This window comes from Dromiciops gliroides, chromosome 3 (genome assembly GCF_019393635.1).
Source record: "Dromiciops gliroides isolate mDroGli1 chromosome 3, mDroGli1.pri, whole genome shotgun sequence".
NCBI classification, from domain to species: Eukaryota; Metazoa; Chordata; class Mammalia; order Microbiotheria; family Microbiotheriidae; genus Dromiciops; species Dromiciops gliroides.
The window spans coordinates 399590000-399606332 of NC_057863.1; the positions used below are offsets into that span (position 1 = coordinate 399590000).

The 16333-nt window shown below is 43.3% G+C and overlaps 1 protein-coding gene across 1 annotated transcript in view; it reads right to left on the reverse strand.

Annotated features, from left to right (window-relative positions):
* Positions 1-3324: 3324 nt before the first annotated feature.
* Positions 3325-16333, reverse strand: part of HS6ST1 (heparan sulfate 6-O-sulfotransferase 1) — a 308969-nt gene continuing 295960 nt past the window's right edge. The window contains exon 2 of the mRNA XM_043997296.1: positions 3325-9213. Within this exon, the coding sequence (XP_043853231.1) occupies positions 8505-9213 (709 nt within the window). The 3' untranslated portion in view covers positions 3325-8504. The remainder of the gene's footprint in view (positions 9214-16333) is intronic.

Below are 16333 nucleotides of genomic sequence, written 5' to 3' on the forward strand. Positions count from 1 at the left end.
CCAGCCTCAGACACTTGACATTTACTAGCTGTGTGACCCTGGGCAAGTCACTTAACCCTCATTGACCCAAGAAAGAAGGAAAGAAAGAAAGAGAGAAAGAAAGAGTATTTGCACTGGATTTGGAATCGAAGACCAGAGCTTGACCCCCACAGCTCTGTCACTGTTTGACATTGGACAAATTAGTCTACCTGTCTGAGCTTCAGTTTCCCACCCGGTCATTTGTGGATTAAAGAATTTAGACTGTTTCACAGGGTCATGAGGGGTGGGGCAGGGAGTTAGCATAGGAGATTAATAAATGTAAAATGGTTTACAAACTGTAAAATGATATGAAATCGTTAGCAATTGTTGTGAGGATCATCTGAGATAATATATGTAAAGCCTTTTGGCAACTTTGAAGTGCTATATAAATGTGCTAACATTACTATTATTACTATTATTACTTTTGTGATTTAAAATTATAATTTGGGAGATGAAAAACCCAATTTTCTCAGACATTTTAAAGATTGAATTTATTATGTCCAAATGTAAAAATATTTCCAAGGAGTTGAATGGAACCATTCAAAAGTGGAGGCAGTTAAAAAAAATTGCTTTTTCTTTTTTTGGGTTATTCAAAAGCTTTTTTAAAAAAACTGGCATTTAACAAATATTCATTGAATTGAATTGAATTGAATGGTAACTGTTAGGAAACCTAGGGTTACGAGAACAAATAAGAGGGTTATAGTTATAAGAAGTTTTTAGTCTGGGGGCAGCTAGGTGGCACAGTGGATAAAGCATCAGCCCTGGATTCAGGAGTTCCTGAGTTCAAATCTGGCCTTGGACACTTGACATTTACTAGCTATGTGACCCTGGGCAAGTCACTTAACCCTCATTGCCCCATCAAAAAAACCCACAAGGGATTTATGTTACTTCCTGGTATGTAAATGAAGCCTGGCCTGCCCTTTCTTGGCTTCTTCTATCTTGTCATAAAAGCTAATTCATCCGGTTGGCTAGGTGGTGCAGTGGATAAAGCCCTGGTCCTGGATTCAGGAGTACCTGAGCCTCAGACACTTGACACTTACTAGCTGTGTGACCCTGGGCAAGTCACTTAACCCCCATTGCCCTGCAAAAAAAAAAAAGAAAAAAAAGCTAATTCATCTCTTTATTCTCATTTTGAGAATAAGGGCTATCCTATTATTTCTGAAGATGTTATACTGTAAGGGCCTTGCCTCTGGTAAGCACTGGGCTCTTTGAATTTGCAGGATTCCACTGGAAATACACTACCCAGGACTAGAATTATTGGAAGTCTTAGTTTTTAGGATACACTAGGAAAAAAAAAACTAACAAATTTTCTTCCTCTAATTGGACAGTTTATTTTCCATTGTTTGCTTTCAAGGAAGCCTAGTTTCATGGTGACAATCTTTCCTGGCTAATGTAGAAATATGTTGTATAGCCTTATCCTTAGGAATATGGAAGCTAAAAGCTGTATAAATTCGGCATCCTTAAAATACTAGTGCCACCCATTATAATAGTTCAGAAATGTTCATTTTTTTTTTTCTTGTAAGCTGTCTTAGACTCTTGCTTTATTTGTGACAGGAGTCCAGAAAGCTTATTTGGAAGCCATATGGACTGTTGGTCCATAGGACAAGGTTTTGTTTTTTTAAATCTTTTTTTTTTTCCTGTGGGCCTAAAATCCTCAAGCAATCAATTGCAGGGATTTGCAACCTCTTGGACTGTTTTGTTGGGTTTATTTTCCTTTTAAGTTAACTTATGTAAGGGGAGAATTAGAACCTTCCTTTGGATTGGTCAGTGGATCGGTAGGCCTTCACTATGGGAAATTTCAGGTGGTCTACCATACAGAGAACCAGAGGAGATTGGTCTGGTTCTCCACTGGGATTGTCTTATGAGTAAAAAGGTTTCCTGGGTATGTTTGGGGTGCTGTGTGTATGTGAAAGGGACACCTGGAGATGTTTTGTCCACTTCTCCATGTTGAAGGAAATCATGGAAGACTTTTCACCCAGAATTCTGCTTTTTCTGGTGAGAGGGGTGACAAACAAGAAAACAAAATCTCTTCTCAGAGGGCAAGCCTTGTTCTTTTGAGATGGGAGGCTTGATTTTCTTTGCTTTTGGGATGGTGAAGACCTTTGATGTTTTGTTAAATTGTCAGCATGTATCTGCAATATAGAAGAATATTAATTTCCCAACCTCTGAGATTTCTCTTGAGATTTTTTTGTGTAAAGCATTGGAGATGACATTCAAAAAGGAGAATGTGTATAGGCTAGAGAGCTCTCTGGCACATAGTAGGGGCTTAATAAATATTGGCTGATTGATTTGGGACTTTGCCAAATGTATGCCAATGAACTTGATGGAAGATGATATGTTAAGGGAGGAGAAAGGGGAGTATAAAACAGTGTTTCATACTCTTCAAACCCAATTAACATAGCTAACAAAGATGTTCTCTGTCCTGATATACCCTCACCTTTATCAGGTGATGATGCTTCTTTGATTTACAGAACCAACCAAATAATTGAAAAGCATAAACTAGAGGCAAACAACCTACCTAATCAAGTTGGTAGTGACTGAAATGCTTTGAGTTATTGGATAAGTCTCATGACAGAAATGTGTTGGGATTGGTTGAAAGAATTTGATACATGTCTTTAAGAGATTCTAAAAGCACACTCTAGCAACTTCTTTGAGTTGTTTTGGGAATGCTTTGAGGAGCCACACCCTTGCATATACTACCAGAATTCAATGGAGTGGAGTTGGGGGGAAGTGAAACCAGAGAGAATGTTGAATATAGTAATTAATGATTCATCATTGCTGTGCTTCAGACTTAAATCTTGAAATAGTGGTATTTATTGGGAAAGTGCTAATGTCTCTGTTATTCACACTTAAGGGTAAAACTATCTGTTTGGTCCCCAGGTCTCAGTCTGGCTATCACTGTGCAGGTGCTCACAGCTGACCAAAACCATCTGCCTAAAGACGCACCCTCAGGAATGCTGCTCTAGCAAATACAAACCTAAAAAATACTGGTGCAGTGGATGGAGCCCTGGCCCTTGAGTCAGGCCTTGAATTCAAATTTGGCTTCAGACACTAGCGGTGTGACCCTAGGAAAGCCACTTGACTCTGCCTCAGTTTCCTCATCTATAAAATGAACTGGAGAAGGAAGTGGCAAACCACTCCAGTATATTTGCCAAGAAAACCCCAAATGGAGTCACGAAAGAGTCAGACACGACTGAAAACGTCTCAACGACAACACAACAAAAATGTTGCAGAGCAGCCAGAATTCCAGAGCATTGTGGCTGTAAGTGACAGAGCAGGAAGGACAGACAACACGGCAGCCGGGGCTCAGTTTGAAGATTTATTTCATTTGCTAACATTCATTCCTGACCTAGACAAAAACAATTAGAAGATTATTTTTTTGTTGTTGTTGTTGAACCATTTTCTCATACAAATAACCAAACAATTCCTTCTCAATGAACACAACTTATTCTTTTTTTCTTTTTTTTTTGTTAAGAAGCTATAAATAAATAAAAGCTTTAAATGTTACTGGGCTCAAGTTAAACTGAAAATGTCACAGACTCATTGCTCAGAAAACCCTGGCTTTCCTTTTTCTTAGCTCCAGGGAAACAGCTGGGTCTTCTGGGCCTAGGTTGGGGCTGGGCCAAGGACTGATTTTTTTAACTTACTGGATTTTTGAATTTGCCCTCTCAGCAACACCCCCTCCCCACGAGTTCCCTGGCAGATAAAGTCATCAAAAAGGGGAACTGTAAGGGGGAACTCCCCTTCCCTGTTGGATCATCCCTTACATTTCCAAGATGATGCTGAAATGAAAGGAAGTACAAGTGATGCCTTTAATCAAAAGCCAACGGCATGAACCGAAAATTCGAGTACGGTCATTGGCAGCTGCGGATTTGCTCTGCCTCACGGGCACCCGAAGTGTTGGTGATGGAAAGAATAAGAGACCTTTTTTTTTTTTTAAATTTCCAAATACAAACAAAAAAAAAAACAACCAGAAAAATCATCACTTCAAGGGGAATTGGGGCAATTAAAAATAAGTTAAAACATATTTCAATATGTACAAAACAAATCCCATGCTCCCAGCACTATTCTCAAAGAAGATCAGCCTTTCAGAGTACAGGTCTCTCGATTCAGTCCTTCGTGGGAGTGCCAGGCTTGGTGTAAAGGGAACTGCAAGAGAGGAATGCGGCTGCATCCTTCCACATCGTGCTCTGGCCAGTGTGCCTGGCAAATGAAAAGTCCTTCCTGAATGTGGGAGTAACACCAAGTGAAATATGAGCGGGCCTTACAGCCCACACTAATCTTGGTGAGAGATTCTGTCACTCTTCCAAACCACAGCTGATCATTTTGATTAGAGAAGTTCTCCATTAAGATTTTCAAAGCTAAACCACTCACTACTGGGTTGCCATTTAAGAGGGCCAACTCTACTCAATTCACCCACAGAACCACCTTAATTCCTTGCATATGACATGCACCCCCAAGCACATAATCTGCATCCCCCAGGCGTGTAGCCAGCACCCACCCAATCATCTCTATGTGATGTACCCAGTTTATGATGTGCATTTTTAATCAGGTTGGCAGAAGTAGGCCAGGAAGGCAAGTCTCCCAATGAGCTGACTCCCTCTGCCATGGCATACAAACTAGCAACTCATCCCATCTGGTGCTTGATTCCTCTTCAGTCCCCTGTGTATAAGGAAATGAAGCCCTGATACCAGGACATGCTGTCCTAAAGCAAGAAATCAAACGGGGGGGGGGGCCGGGGAAAGGTCCCCCCTTCTTTGCAGTGATTTAAAAAAACCCAGATATGCTAGTGAGAGGCCAACAAAGGTCCTTACTAATACCCCCTTGAGACAGAAGCTTGAACCCAGTTTCTTCCTCTCAGGAACCCTCTTGGTAAGGTTCTGTTTCTGACTCACTATGTGACCCTGGCCCAGTCATTTAAACTTTTCTAGGCCTCCCTCAATTGCATCACCTATCAAAAGAAGATAAAAATATCGACTTCACAGGAGTGTCATGAGGATCACTTAATAGACATGAAAGCACCTGGAATAGCTAAATATAGCTACAGTATTTTTATTCCACTCCACAGATTGTTGTTATAACCCATTCTGGAAACTCTGCCACGCTTTCAGGAAACAAGGGGTGAAGAGCAGTCTGCTCAGCACATACCTAGAGAGCAAATAAAGCCTTGTTTAGTGTTGGGAGGCTCTTGCAAGGTGAGTGGTTGGGCTGCTGGTGCCACTGGGAGGGCATTTCTGGATCATCCGGTTGAAAGATTGGAACATCGGATGACTGATACTGCTAGAAAATGGAGGTGGTGTTTCAGGCTGAGGGGGGTACAAGGACAGCCACTTGGGTTAACTTCAGATTGGAACGGATTGTCTAATCAATCCCCCAGTGTTTATGGGCTGGTTTTGGATTCTGACACTGGGTCATAGAACTGGGGGATTATTCAGTGAGACCATCCTGGAATACCCCAGGACTGAGAATGTCTTCTCTTTCCAATGCTTTGCTTTACAGTGTGAGCAGAGGGGGTACTGGGAAAGGAAATCTGAGGAGAGGGAGATAAAAGGAAGTTGAAGAATTGCTATAGGAGGAAAGAAGAGGGGGGGGCGCCGGGGAAAGGTGGGAAAAGAGGGAAAACGACAGAGAGGGAAACAACGGCAAATGGAGATCTGGAAATAAATTGGAGAATGAGGGAGAAGAAAGAAAGGAAAGAGGAAGAGGAGAGGAGAGGGTGAAAGGAAGCAAGAAGGATGAAGGAATAAAAAAAAAGGTACAGGGGAGGGTAAATAGAGAGGAGGAAGATCTGGGTAGTAACGCTGTCTTGGGGGCTTGGCCAGTGGGGTGGGGATAACTCTGAAAAGGTTTAATGGATGGGAAAAGTGGCTCTAAAATAGTATTCATCAGAAAGCAAAGACACGCACCGGGGGCCAACAGATCACACCAGAATCTGTAAGGGAAGAGCTCAACAAATGTTCACTGGAGGATTGCCCTTTAAAACAGGCAGAGAGATTTTAAGAGGCTGAGACTAAAACCCTCTGGAGTTTCTGGTTAGTTGAACTTCTGAGCAACAAGTTAGCCCTAAAGCTCTTTTTGGTACCAACCTCTGTTGGTGAAGCACTTTCTAAAATACCAGAGTCCCCTCCTCTTCCTGCCTCACTCAGAGGTGTGTGGATGACTTAATGGAATCCTTCTTTCCTGACTGAGGGTCTCGTAGGGCCTCAAGAATATTGTCCTGAACATGCACTCTAATTGCTTGATGTCGAGAGAGGAGGAGTAGGGGAATTGAGCTGAATTCAGAATGAGCTCATGATAGCCCACAGAAATGATTTTCTTGACTAAGTCCTTTGCACCAGCATCTTTCCTCGTGGCTTGCATTTCTTTCATCTAAAGTCGAACGGCAGCCATTGCCCTTTCCTTCCTCCCCATCCCACAAAAGAATTCTGGTTAATTGAGGGTCCTATATCTGAGTTGTAGTTAACTGAGGTTTTATAAAATTTTTTATTTTTGTGAACTGAGGTTTTGTTCCATTTATCTACGGAGGCCATAAGACAAATCAGCCACATGAAAATAACTGGAGTTTGAGGCTTGGGGTGGAGTTTTTGATCCTTTAGCAAATCTCCAAACATGAGGGAAGTTAAGGAGGGTGTCCACAAGGTCTTTTCCAGAATGTTCTGCACACTCAGGGGATGCTTCCATCCTGTGCAGGATACTTGCCCTGTTCCTGCTCTGTTCCATCCATTCAGGCAGCGACATCTCCAGGGGCCAACTGGTTCCACGTAATTGGTGCTGGACGGAGATTGCATTCAGGCCAGTCAGGCACCCTCTGACGGTGCCCTCCGAAGCTACAGATTCCGGGGGTAAAGGCAGTGACGCCAAAGCAGGACCACGGTACTAGCTGGCCTTGGAGGGGTGAGAGCTGCTGGCTAAAAGTACCTCAGAGGGCCTGACTTCCAGGGCCCCTTTATTTCCTTTATCACAGGCATGCTCACAGCTTTGGAACATACAGCTGCCTTCCTCAAATCACAGTCTACCCTCCATAACAATTTAGTTCCAGGGGGTGATAAATAAAGTCTAATACTTAAGTGACGCGCCCTCCCCCTCCCCCAAATCGTTTCCATGTCAATACATCAGAGCTGAGTAGAGCAGCAAAGAGAGAATGTGGAATAAGATAGCTGGAAATGGGCAGGAATCTCTTGCTGGTCCCCTACTGAGAGGCATCAATTCCAGTTAGAGATTCTCATATTAAGCAGGAGAATAAAACCTGACTCCTCCTTGGGGGTGGGGGGAGGCCAGCAGGACTCAAGCCCCAAAGACTCAACACTCGTCATTTTCCTTTTTCCCATGGCTTTCCTGTTATGTTATTCCCTAACTAAGGAGGCTCTTTAGTCTTCGGGCAAGATTGGAAAGCTAGGGATGGTCTAATGGAGGGCAAGTGCAGGGAAAAAAACTTCTTAAGGTAATTCAAAAGAAGTAACTGTTTTCCTGAATAAAGGTACCTGCCCTCATAAATATTCAGATGCTCACAGGTAATAAAGGCAACAGTGATGGTTTCTGTCTGGGACCAGATAGTCTCTTCAGGTTCTTGAGTGAGGTGGTCCCCATGTTCTATGGGAAGAATGTGCCTGATGTATTAAAACAAACCAAAACAAAACACCAGCGTTCGGACCTTTTTAAAGGATGTATGGATTGTACCTAGAGAAAGGAAGGGATGATGTATGTGTGTGTGTATGTGTATGTGTATGTATGTACCTGCGCACGAGCGCTCACACACATGCACATACACACAGACACACATTTATACCGCCAGTTCTACATGGAATCAGATTTGGTTTCTCTTTACTGTGCTCTGAAGATGACCTCTTAGTTGGTGAGCGAAGTGATCAGGGCCCGTTAGCATGGGGTGTATTCTAGATGACTTCAAAATCCCCTGTATTCCCCCTCATACGTGAAGCCCTCCCTTAGTTGTCTTACTTTTACTCTGTTTTCCTTTGTGGCTATATGAACCTGAGCACTGTTGCTTTCTGTGGTTAGATGATGTACTGATAGCCAAGCCATCCTGTCCCCTTGACTTTCTTTTTCTTTTCTAAAAGCTACTACTTCCTTCTCTCCCATTGGCCTGGAAGCTCAGGGCACAGATGCAAAGGAACATGACCCTCTTCTGAGCTTGGGGCACAAACCATTCATGCAGTCCTGGACCTTGGGCGTGGGGAGCTGACTCGGTGGTTCTGGGTTAAGTACGAGTTGTCTGTGACCCATTTAAAATTTTCCTTTATTTATTTTTAAAGAATGTCTGGCCTTGTAGAAACAGTAAAAAGCCACACTTCCCCACTCCCCCCCACCCCCCTCCCTGTTGTGTATTTTTCAGACACATCTACCTTCTGTTAAACAGACTTGGGGTTTTTTAAATAAAGTTTTGTGGGTTTCTGTCACACAACCGTATGATTCCCCCCCTGCCCCGTGAGAATTCTTGGGTGCTGTGAAGTAGAAAAGGCTCCCCTGGGCTACCACTTCTCTATAATATGGCTCATGTAGTCTTCAGTGGGCAAGCGTCCCTGCTCCTCCGCCTCTTCCTTGGGAAGGGCCTCATTGGACCGGTGGAGAAGTCTTTCCTCTCGATTTTTAATCCTCTGCTCCATCCTCTCCAGTTGCCGCTTGTACTGGTACCGTTGCTGGAAGAGGTCCTTGGCATAGTCATAGAGCTGCACATCCAGGTCGTTGAGCTCCTCGATCCTCCGGATGGTCTCACTGTCGGCCTCCACGCCACCGGCCCGCGTGCTGTTGTACTGCATGAAGGGCCGGATGAACTTCAGGTTGAAAGTCCTTTCGAACAGGTACTGGGTCTTCCTCTGGAACTCCGTCAGGCCGAAGAAGGCCATGTCCCGGAGGTTCTTCTTGGCGCTCTCCAAGAGGACCTGCGCCCGCTTGTTCTCGGGAATGAAGGACATGTTGTAGCAGCCTACCAGGCTCAGGTCGGCCAGCATCCTCACCTGGCGGTTGTTGGCCAGGTTGTAGGGGCAGTCCATAAACTCCTGCAGGGTGCAGCCCGACCAGTCTGTGCCCTCATAACATGGGGGCAGCTCCTCAGGGGTGGGGGTCCGCCCGTCACACATGTGCAGCGAGGTCTTCCAGGTGGCCCCGCGCTGAACGTGCCGCCACTCGCTGAGGTAGCGGGACACGGGGTCTCTCAGCAGCGTAATGTAGTAGAATTTTCTGAAACGAGACAAGAACAACAGAGGAGAAGAGTTGAGAACCAGTCAATCGATCAGCAAGCGTTTATTAAGCGCTAACTTACAAGATTGCAGTTAGGATAAAATAACACAATATGCGAAATGCTTTGCAAACTTTTAAATGGTATGTAAATGCTAGCTACTATTACTAGTGTTATTTCTACTTCTATTATTAATACCACTACCACTCTTACTACCACCACCACCACTTATTGATTTTTTTTTGGGGGGGGGGCAGGGCAATGGGGGTTAAGTGACTTGCCCAAGGTCACACAGCTAGTAAGTGTCAAGTGTGTGAGGTTGGATTTGAACTCGGGTCCTCCTGAATTTAGGGCCGGTGCTTTATCCACTGTGCCACCTAGCTGCTCTTAGATGGCTTTTAAGGTTCTCTTCCACCCTTCGGTTTTGTTTTTTTAAAATAGATATGCCAACAATGTTTGTTGTTTAGGTACTTTGGGAGACACAAGATATGGTAGCCCTCCTGTTAGGTTAGGGTGGTGGTAAACTAAGCGAGGTACAGAGCGATGAAAGCTTGAGGTCTACTGAGGAGAGGGTATAGCAGGGAAAAGAATGTAGCTGTGCGGATTTCCTTTCTAATAAAGAGTCACCCACCAAGAATGGGCCACCACTGGCCAAAACCTATACTTTCTTCAAGAATTGTTGAATTCCATGGAATAGATCATCATCCCCCAAGACGCTCAAAGCACCACACACAGTCTAGTAAAAAAGCATTTGTAGAATGGGAAAAAAATAACTGAAGATTTTCCCCTTCCTCCCACCCCCAAATCCCAGTCTTTCTCCCCTCTCTTCTCTAAACAGCAGCCTATAATAATGATTCATCTCTCCTGCCTGGGATGCTGCTATGATTTATATAAACAGTGCTAAGAAACCACTAACAGATGGGGATAAAATATGACAGAGGAGAGACACAGGCCTCAATGATGGATGCCAGATGTTCACGCGACAGACACTGATGCTAAACACTGCCGACGCTTTTCTCCTCATATGTGATGGTGGGGAAGGTTCCTTCCGCTAATGTAACTCAGAAGCAGCCGTCTACTCTCCCCCTTCCTACCCCTACCTTTTGCAATGTAGAATGTGGGTGCCGAAGTGATTCCTGGAAGCTTCCAAAGCCAAACATGAGGCAGCCGGTGGCACAACAGACATAGCACTAGGCCTGGATTCAGAAAGGCCTGAGTTCAAATCCATCCTCAGATACTGACTAGCTATGTGACCCTGGGTAAGTCACTTAATCCTCTTTGTCTCAGTTTACTCAACTGTAAAATGGGGCTAATAATAGCACCTACCTCCTAGGGTTGTTGTGAGGCTCAAATGAGACGATAGTTACAAAAAGCTCTAAATCAAGCCTAGTTGACAAGCCCAAACTCCCATTTTTGCTTTGTCAAAAGATGGATATAATCGTATATCCATGAGGATTAGAGGTGGGTGCTCTGGAGAGATTAATGGAGTTAGAGTTATGGTACCTGAAACTTCAAGCTCTTAAGAGCTGAAAGAACAAATGGGGATTTCTTGTCCTTAGTTTCCCAGCATCTAAGCAGGAGGATCGGCTTGTCAGTTTACAAGCACTTACTATGTGTCAGGCACTGTGCAAAGTCGTGACGATAGGAAAAAAACCAGGGCAAAAACATGGTTCCTGTCTTGGTGGAGCTCACATTCTGGTGGAGGAGATAACGTACAAATAACTAGGCAATACAAGACACATGTCATAGATCTTATATAGTCAGGCCTTGTTTTATTGTGTTTTGCAAATGTTGCTTTTTTAAAAAACAGATCGAAAGTTTGTGGCAACCCTGTGTTGAGCAGGTCTATGAGCACCATTTTTCCAACAGCATGTGCTTACATTGTGTGTCTGTGTCACATTCTGGTAATTCTTGCAATATGTAAAACTTTTTCATTATTATTATTATTATTTTGTCTGTTAGGGTGATCTGTGATCAATGATCTTTGATGTTATTATTGTAACTGTTTTGGGGTGCCCAAATAAGATGGTAAACTTAATTGATAAGTGTTGTGCGTGTTCTGACTGCTCTGTTGACTGGCCATTCTCCTGTCTCTCCCTTTCCTTAGGCCTCCCTATTTCCTGAGACACAGTAATGTTGAACTTAGGTCAATTAATAACCCTATAACGGCTTCTAAGCATTCAAGTGAAAAGAAGAGTCAATCCATGTGGCAACATCATTGTTGTCTCATTTTTATTTTTTTGCAGGGCAGTGAGGGTTAAGTGACTTGCCCAGGGTCACACAGCTAGGTAACTGTCACGTGTCTGAGGCCAGATTTGAACTCAGGTCCTCCTGAATCCAGGGCCAGTGCTTTATCCACTATGCCACCTAGCCGCCCCCACTGTTGTCTTATTTTAAGAAATTGCCATGGCCACCCCAACCTTCAGCAACCACCATGCTCATCAGTCAGTAGCTTCATCATTGAAGCAAGACCCTCTACCAGCAAAATGATTACAACCCACTAAAGGGTACATGATGGCTGGCATTTTTTAGACAAAAAAAAAAATTAATCAAGGTATGTACATTGGTTTTTCTACAGCATGAACAGTATAGTAAACATAACTTTTACATGCACTGGGAAACCAAAAAACTCACGTAACTTGCTTTATTGAGATATTCACTTTATTGTGGTGGTCTGGAACCAAACCTGCAATGTCTGAAGTATATCTGTATAGATACCTATCTGCCTAAGATACAGATCTTAGCTATCCATATGTCTTGTAATACCTAGTTATTTATATGTTGTCTCCCCCATAACAATGTGAGCTTCATCAGGGATATACAGGTGTGTATGTATTCATAAAGACACATATACTTATATGTACACACATAATACTCATACATACATATATAGCTAGTTGGCATAGTGGATCTATGTGTGTATGTATACATACACACACACACACACACATATATCTATATCTATATCTATATATCATAGAAGATGATGGTCTATGAGGACACTCTTCCATGAAAGAAGGGCTATTATCACAGCATTCATGAGCTAGAAAAGATTCTGGAGGTCATCCACTCTTAACTTTGACAACTCTTTGCTTGCCTGTCCTATCTACCTCTACATGAAGAGAACGTTCCTGAGGACTGTCGGGATCCCTGGCGCCACTGTGACACTCGGCCCCTTGCTTGGTGATCCTGGCACCATCGACACCTTCTCAGGCCAGCAATGTTCTGGGAAATGCCTTGAGAGCAATAGGAGGGCTACAATGTGCATATATTGTTTTGTTTGATCCTTAGAAAGGACCCTGTAAGCTAGATTCAATTATTATCTTCATCCTACAGAATGAGGTCACCCAGCTAATCGGTGTCCGAGGCTGGATTTGAACTCAGGTCTTCCTGACTCTAGGTCCATTGCTTTTACCATTGAGCCACCCTGCTGCCTCCTATACAAAATGCTTGTTCTCATCAGGAAGATTTTTCTCACTGTTGTCTCCTAAAATGGCTACTGCATTCCAGCTTCCTTGGCTTCATTTGTGTTTTTCTTCTTCCTTGCTTGGAGTGCTCTTGCCCATTCTCTCCTCAAATTCCTCGAATCCTGTCTGTCTTTCAAGAGGCAGCTGAAGCCCCTCCTCTACCAGGATGACTTTCCTGACCACATTCCCACCCTAATTCCTCCTGCTTCTCCCACAACTGCTATCGTCGGGTCATGTTCATTTTTTGGTTGTTTTGTTTGTTTTTTGAAGGGTATTGAGGGTCAAGTGACTTGCCCAGGGTCACACAGCTAGTAAGTGTCAAGTATCTGAGGCTGGATTTGAACCCTCCTGAATCCAGGGCCAGTGCTTTATCCACTGTACCACCTAGCTGCCCTCGGGTCATGTTTATTTTGATCATAAAAGTATTTTATTATTTTCTAGTTACATGTAGAGATAGTTTTCAACATTTGTTTTTATAAGATTTCTAGTTTCAAATTTTTCTCCCTCCCTCCCCCCTCCCCAAGACAGCAAGCAATCTGAAATAGGTTATATACGAGGGTCATGCTCATTTTGGCATTTATCCCCTGCTAGGCTGTGTTATTTTAACTGTTTCATGGGTGTAAATATTGCTTTTCAAACAAGACTAAAAGCTTGGGAGGGCACCTTCTACTTGTAACCTCCCTGAATAGTTGGAGTAGGGAAGGAGATAACGGTGTAGATTCCAGTAATGCTCCTCTCCCTCCTGACCCCTCCAAAAGCCTTCCAGGGCTCTCTAGAGGACAAATGGCTTTCTTTCTTTTCTTTTTTTTTTTTTTTGTGGGGGCAATGGGGGTTAAGTGACTTGCCCAGGGTCACGTAGCTAGTAAGTGTCAAGTGTATGAGGTCAGATTTGAACTCAGGTCCTGAAATCCTCCTAAATCCAGGGCTGGTGCTTTATCCACTGAGCCACCTAGCTTCCCCAAATGGCTTTCTTTGAGACCACATTTGTAGGCAAGACAGATTTAAATGTTCCCTTTGCCAGCCTCCTCTGCTGCCCCCAGTGCCTTTTTAGATTTTTCTCTTTTTTTTTCCCCCTTTGCGGCCTTCCTGAGCTAGAAAATCTCTTGTGAACAAGTGACATTTTCTGCACCTACACATTTTATTGAAATTTCACCATGCTCTCTTATAAAGTCCTCCCCCTTCCCTCTGCTGGTCATTATATACGCTTTCAGCTGCTAATCCTACTTCAGTGAAGCATTTCTGTCGCAAAATTTCAGTACAATCCCTCATCCCAAGTCAAGAAGAATGGTTCCCCCTCATCTCATCTTGTGTTCCCCCTAGTAGTTCTTAGTTCACCTCCAAGAGTTCCTCAAAAGAAAAGAGTCCTGGAAGATCGCTTCCCACAAGCCAATACTTCCTGAACTTTCCCCTATTCCCTTTGCTCTCAAGCAGTTTCCAATATGCTCAGCTACAGATTCCAGGAGGGGCAATTCCTTCTTCCAGTGCCAGGCTGGGGTGGGGGTGGGGGAAGAGGGAGAGCCCCTTTGTTCGCTTGTTTGGAATCAGATGCCCAACTTAATGGCTTCCTTTTAGACTCACTGATAAGCTTTCTGTCTTTGATCATGATCTTTTTTAACCTTTCTCATTCTAGGCTGAATAACTGAAGAGACTTTTCTGAAGAGTTTCTCTTCCTGTAACAATCCAGCCTCTTCTCCCACTTTTCTTGGGTGGTTTAGCCATTTTAGAGGTGAGGCAACCGAGGCCCAGAAAAATCAAGTGACTTCCGCAGTCAGATAGGTGGTATTCTCGGCAGAGAGGACACTCAATCTATAATCCCCATGCTGCTTCAGGAGGAAAGATAGGATTGATGGCCTGCAATTCAATGGTTTATTTTGGATCTTGAGATGGAAGTCATCAAAATGTCTCCCCTCAGCCCCTGTTAGCTTCTTAATTTCCCGCTCTATTTTAAGGGCAGTAACAGGATAATAAATCCAATTGTAACAGAGCAGAGAAGTGCCACCTCCTACATTTCGATATTCTCTTGGCAACCTTGCCTTTGCTATTCCTGAATGCAAACGGAGAGAAGGCATGGGGAATTCGATCCTTGGTGAACCCTCACTCCGCAGCCACAAACACCAAAGGAACTAATGGGGACTGGGCCCACCTTTGAGGCCAAGGTCACACAGAGACTGGAAGAGATCACAGTTTGGAGAAAACTTGGACATTCCCTCTTTTTATAGATGAGGAAAACCAGGCTCTGAAAAGTCAAGTGATCTGCAAGTTAGTGGTAAAGCTAAGACTAGAACCCAGCTTTTTAGGACTCTGTCTACAGGTAGTTTTTAATTTAGTTTTGATTTTGTTTTTGGTCTCGATCCAGTGGCCTCCTAACGATCCTAACTTGGAGGCCAGTTAGCTTCACTCCATATAGGATTCTTAACTTGGGGCGTGCAAACTTGTTTCTTTAATATTTTGATAACCACAATTCTATATAATTGGTCTACTTTGTAATCCTATCCATTTTATTTTGTACATTTTTTTTTAATTAATTTAATTTTTTTTGCAGGGCAATGGGGGTTAAGTGACTTGCCCAGGGTCACACAGCTAGTAAGTATCAAGTGCCTAAGGCCGGATTTGAACTCAGGTACTCCTGAATCCAGGGCCGGTGCTCTATCCACTGCGCCACCTAGCTGCCCCTTTATTTTGTACATTTAATAACATTATTCTGAGAAGGGGCCCACAGGTGTCACCAGACTGACAGAGTGGTCATTATAGAATACGGGTTCTTAACCTCACCTATAGGCTGGAGGAGTGGGGGGGTGGGATGGGACTGTTTGACCTTAGACAGGGAGAAGTTCCAGAGGGTTTAGAATTGAATTGTACCCCGGACAGATCGATATTCATTTACCTCTTACTTTCCCAGCTCTAAAGTATATGATGTCTACTCTCAAATCACTCAGTGACTGAGCCCACAGAGCTCAAGTACAGCCCCATCTTTCCCAGGAACAAGTGAAAAGCACTGGCCCCACAAACTGTTCTCAGAAAGTGAGTCAGCCTCAACTCCAGGTCCTGGCTGCCCCTCTAGAGACGTCTTTAAAGAACGTTAAAAAAAAAACCAAAAACAACCCAAAAAACAACCCCATGAATCAGGCTAATTTTAGTGTTTTAAGATAGTTAACAATCCTATTTACAATGGCTTTTTCATTGTTTTATCCCAGCCTAGCACTGTAAGAATGTCATTACCTTCTGCTCTTAACAACTCACATTTATTTATATAGCATTTTATGGCATTAAAAGTTTACTGTTTGAAACTCACAGCCACCTTTTAGTGATTCGATTTTTTAAAAAAAGTCTTTCCTTTCCAAACTTTTAAGTTTCTAATTATGAAAAAAAAATAAGGCCCAGTTATTTTAGCTTTATCTTTTCTTTAGAGTTATGCTGCTTATTTTTTAAAAGTACTGCTGGGATTTTCAGTTTCTTTTCTTATAATATCCCTATCTGGATCCTTCTCTACCATAGGAGAAGTAATATGGGGTAAGGAAAAGAGACTGTATTTGGAGGTAGAGGAATTGGGTTTGAGGCCTGGCTCTGATGCTTACTAGATGTGTATCCTTGGGCAGGTCTCACTTAATCTCAGTTTCCTTATCTGAAAAATGAGGGGATGGGGTTAGGCTGGATC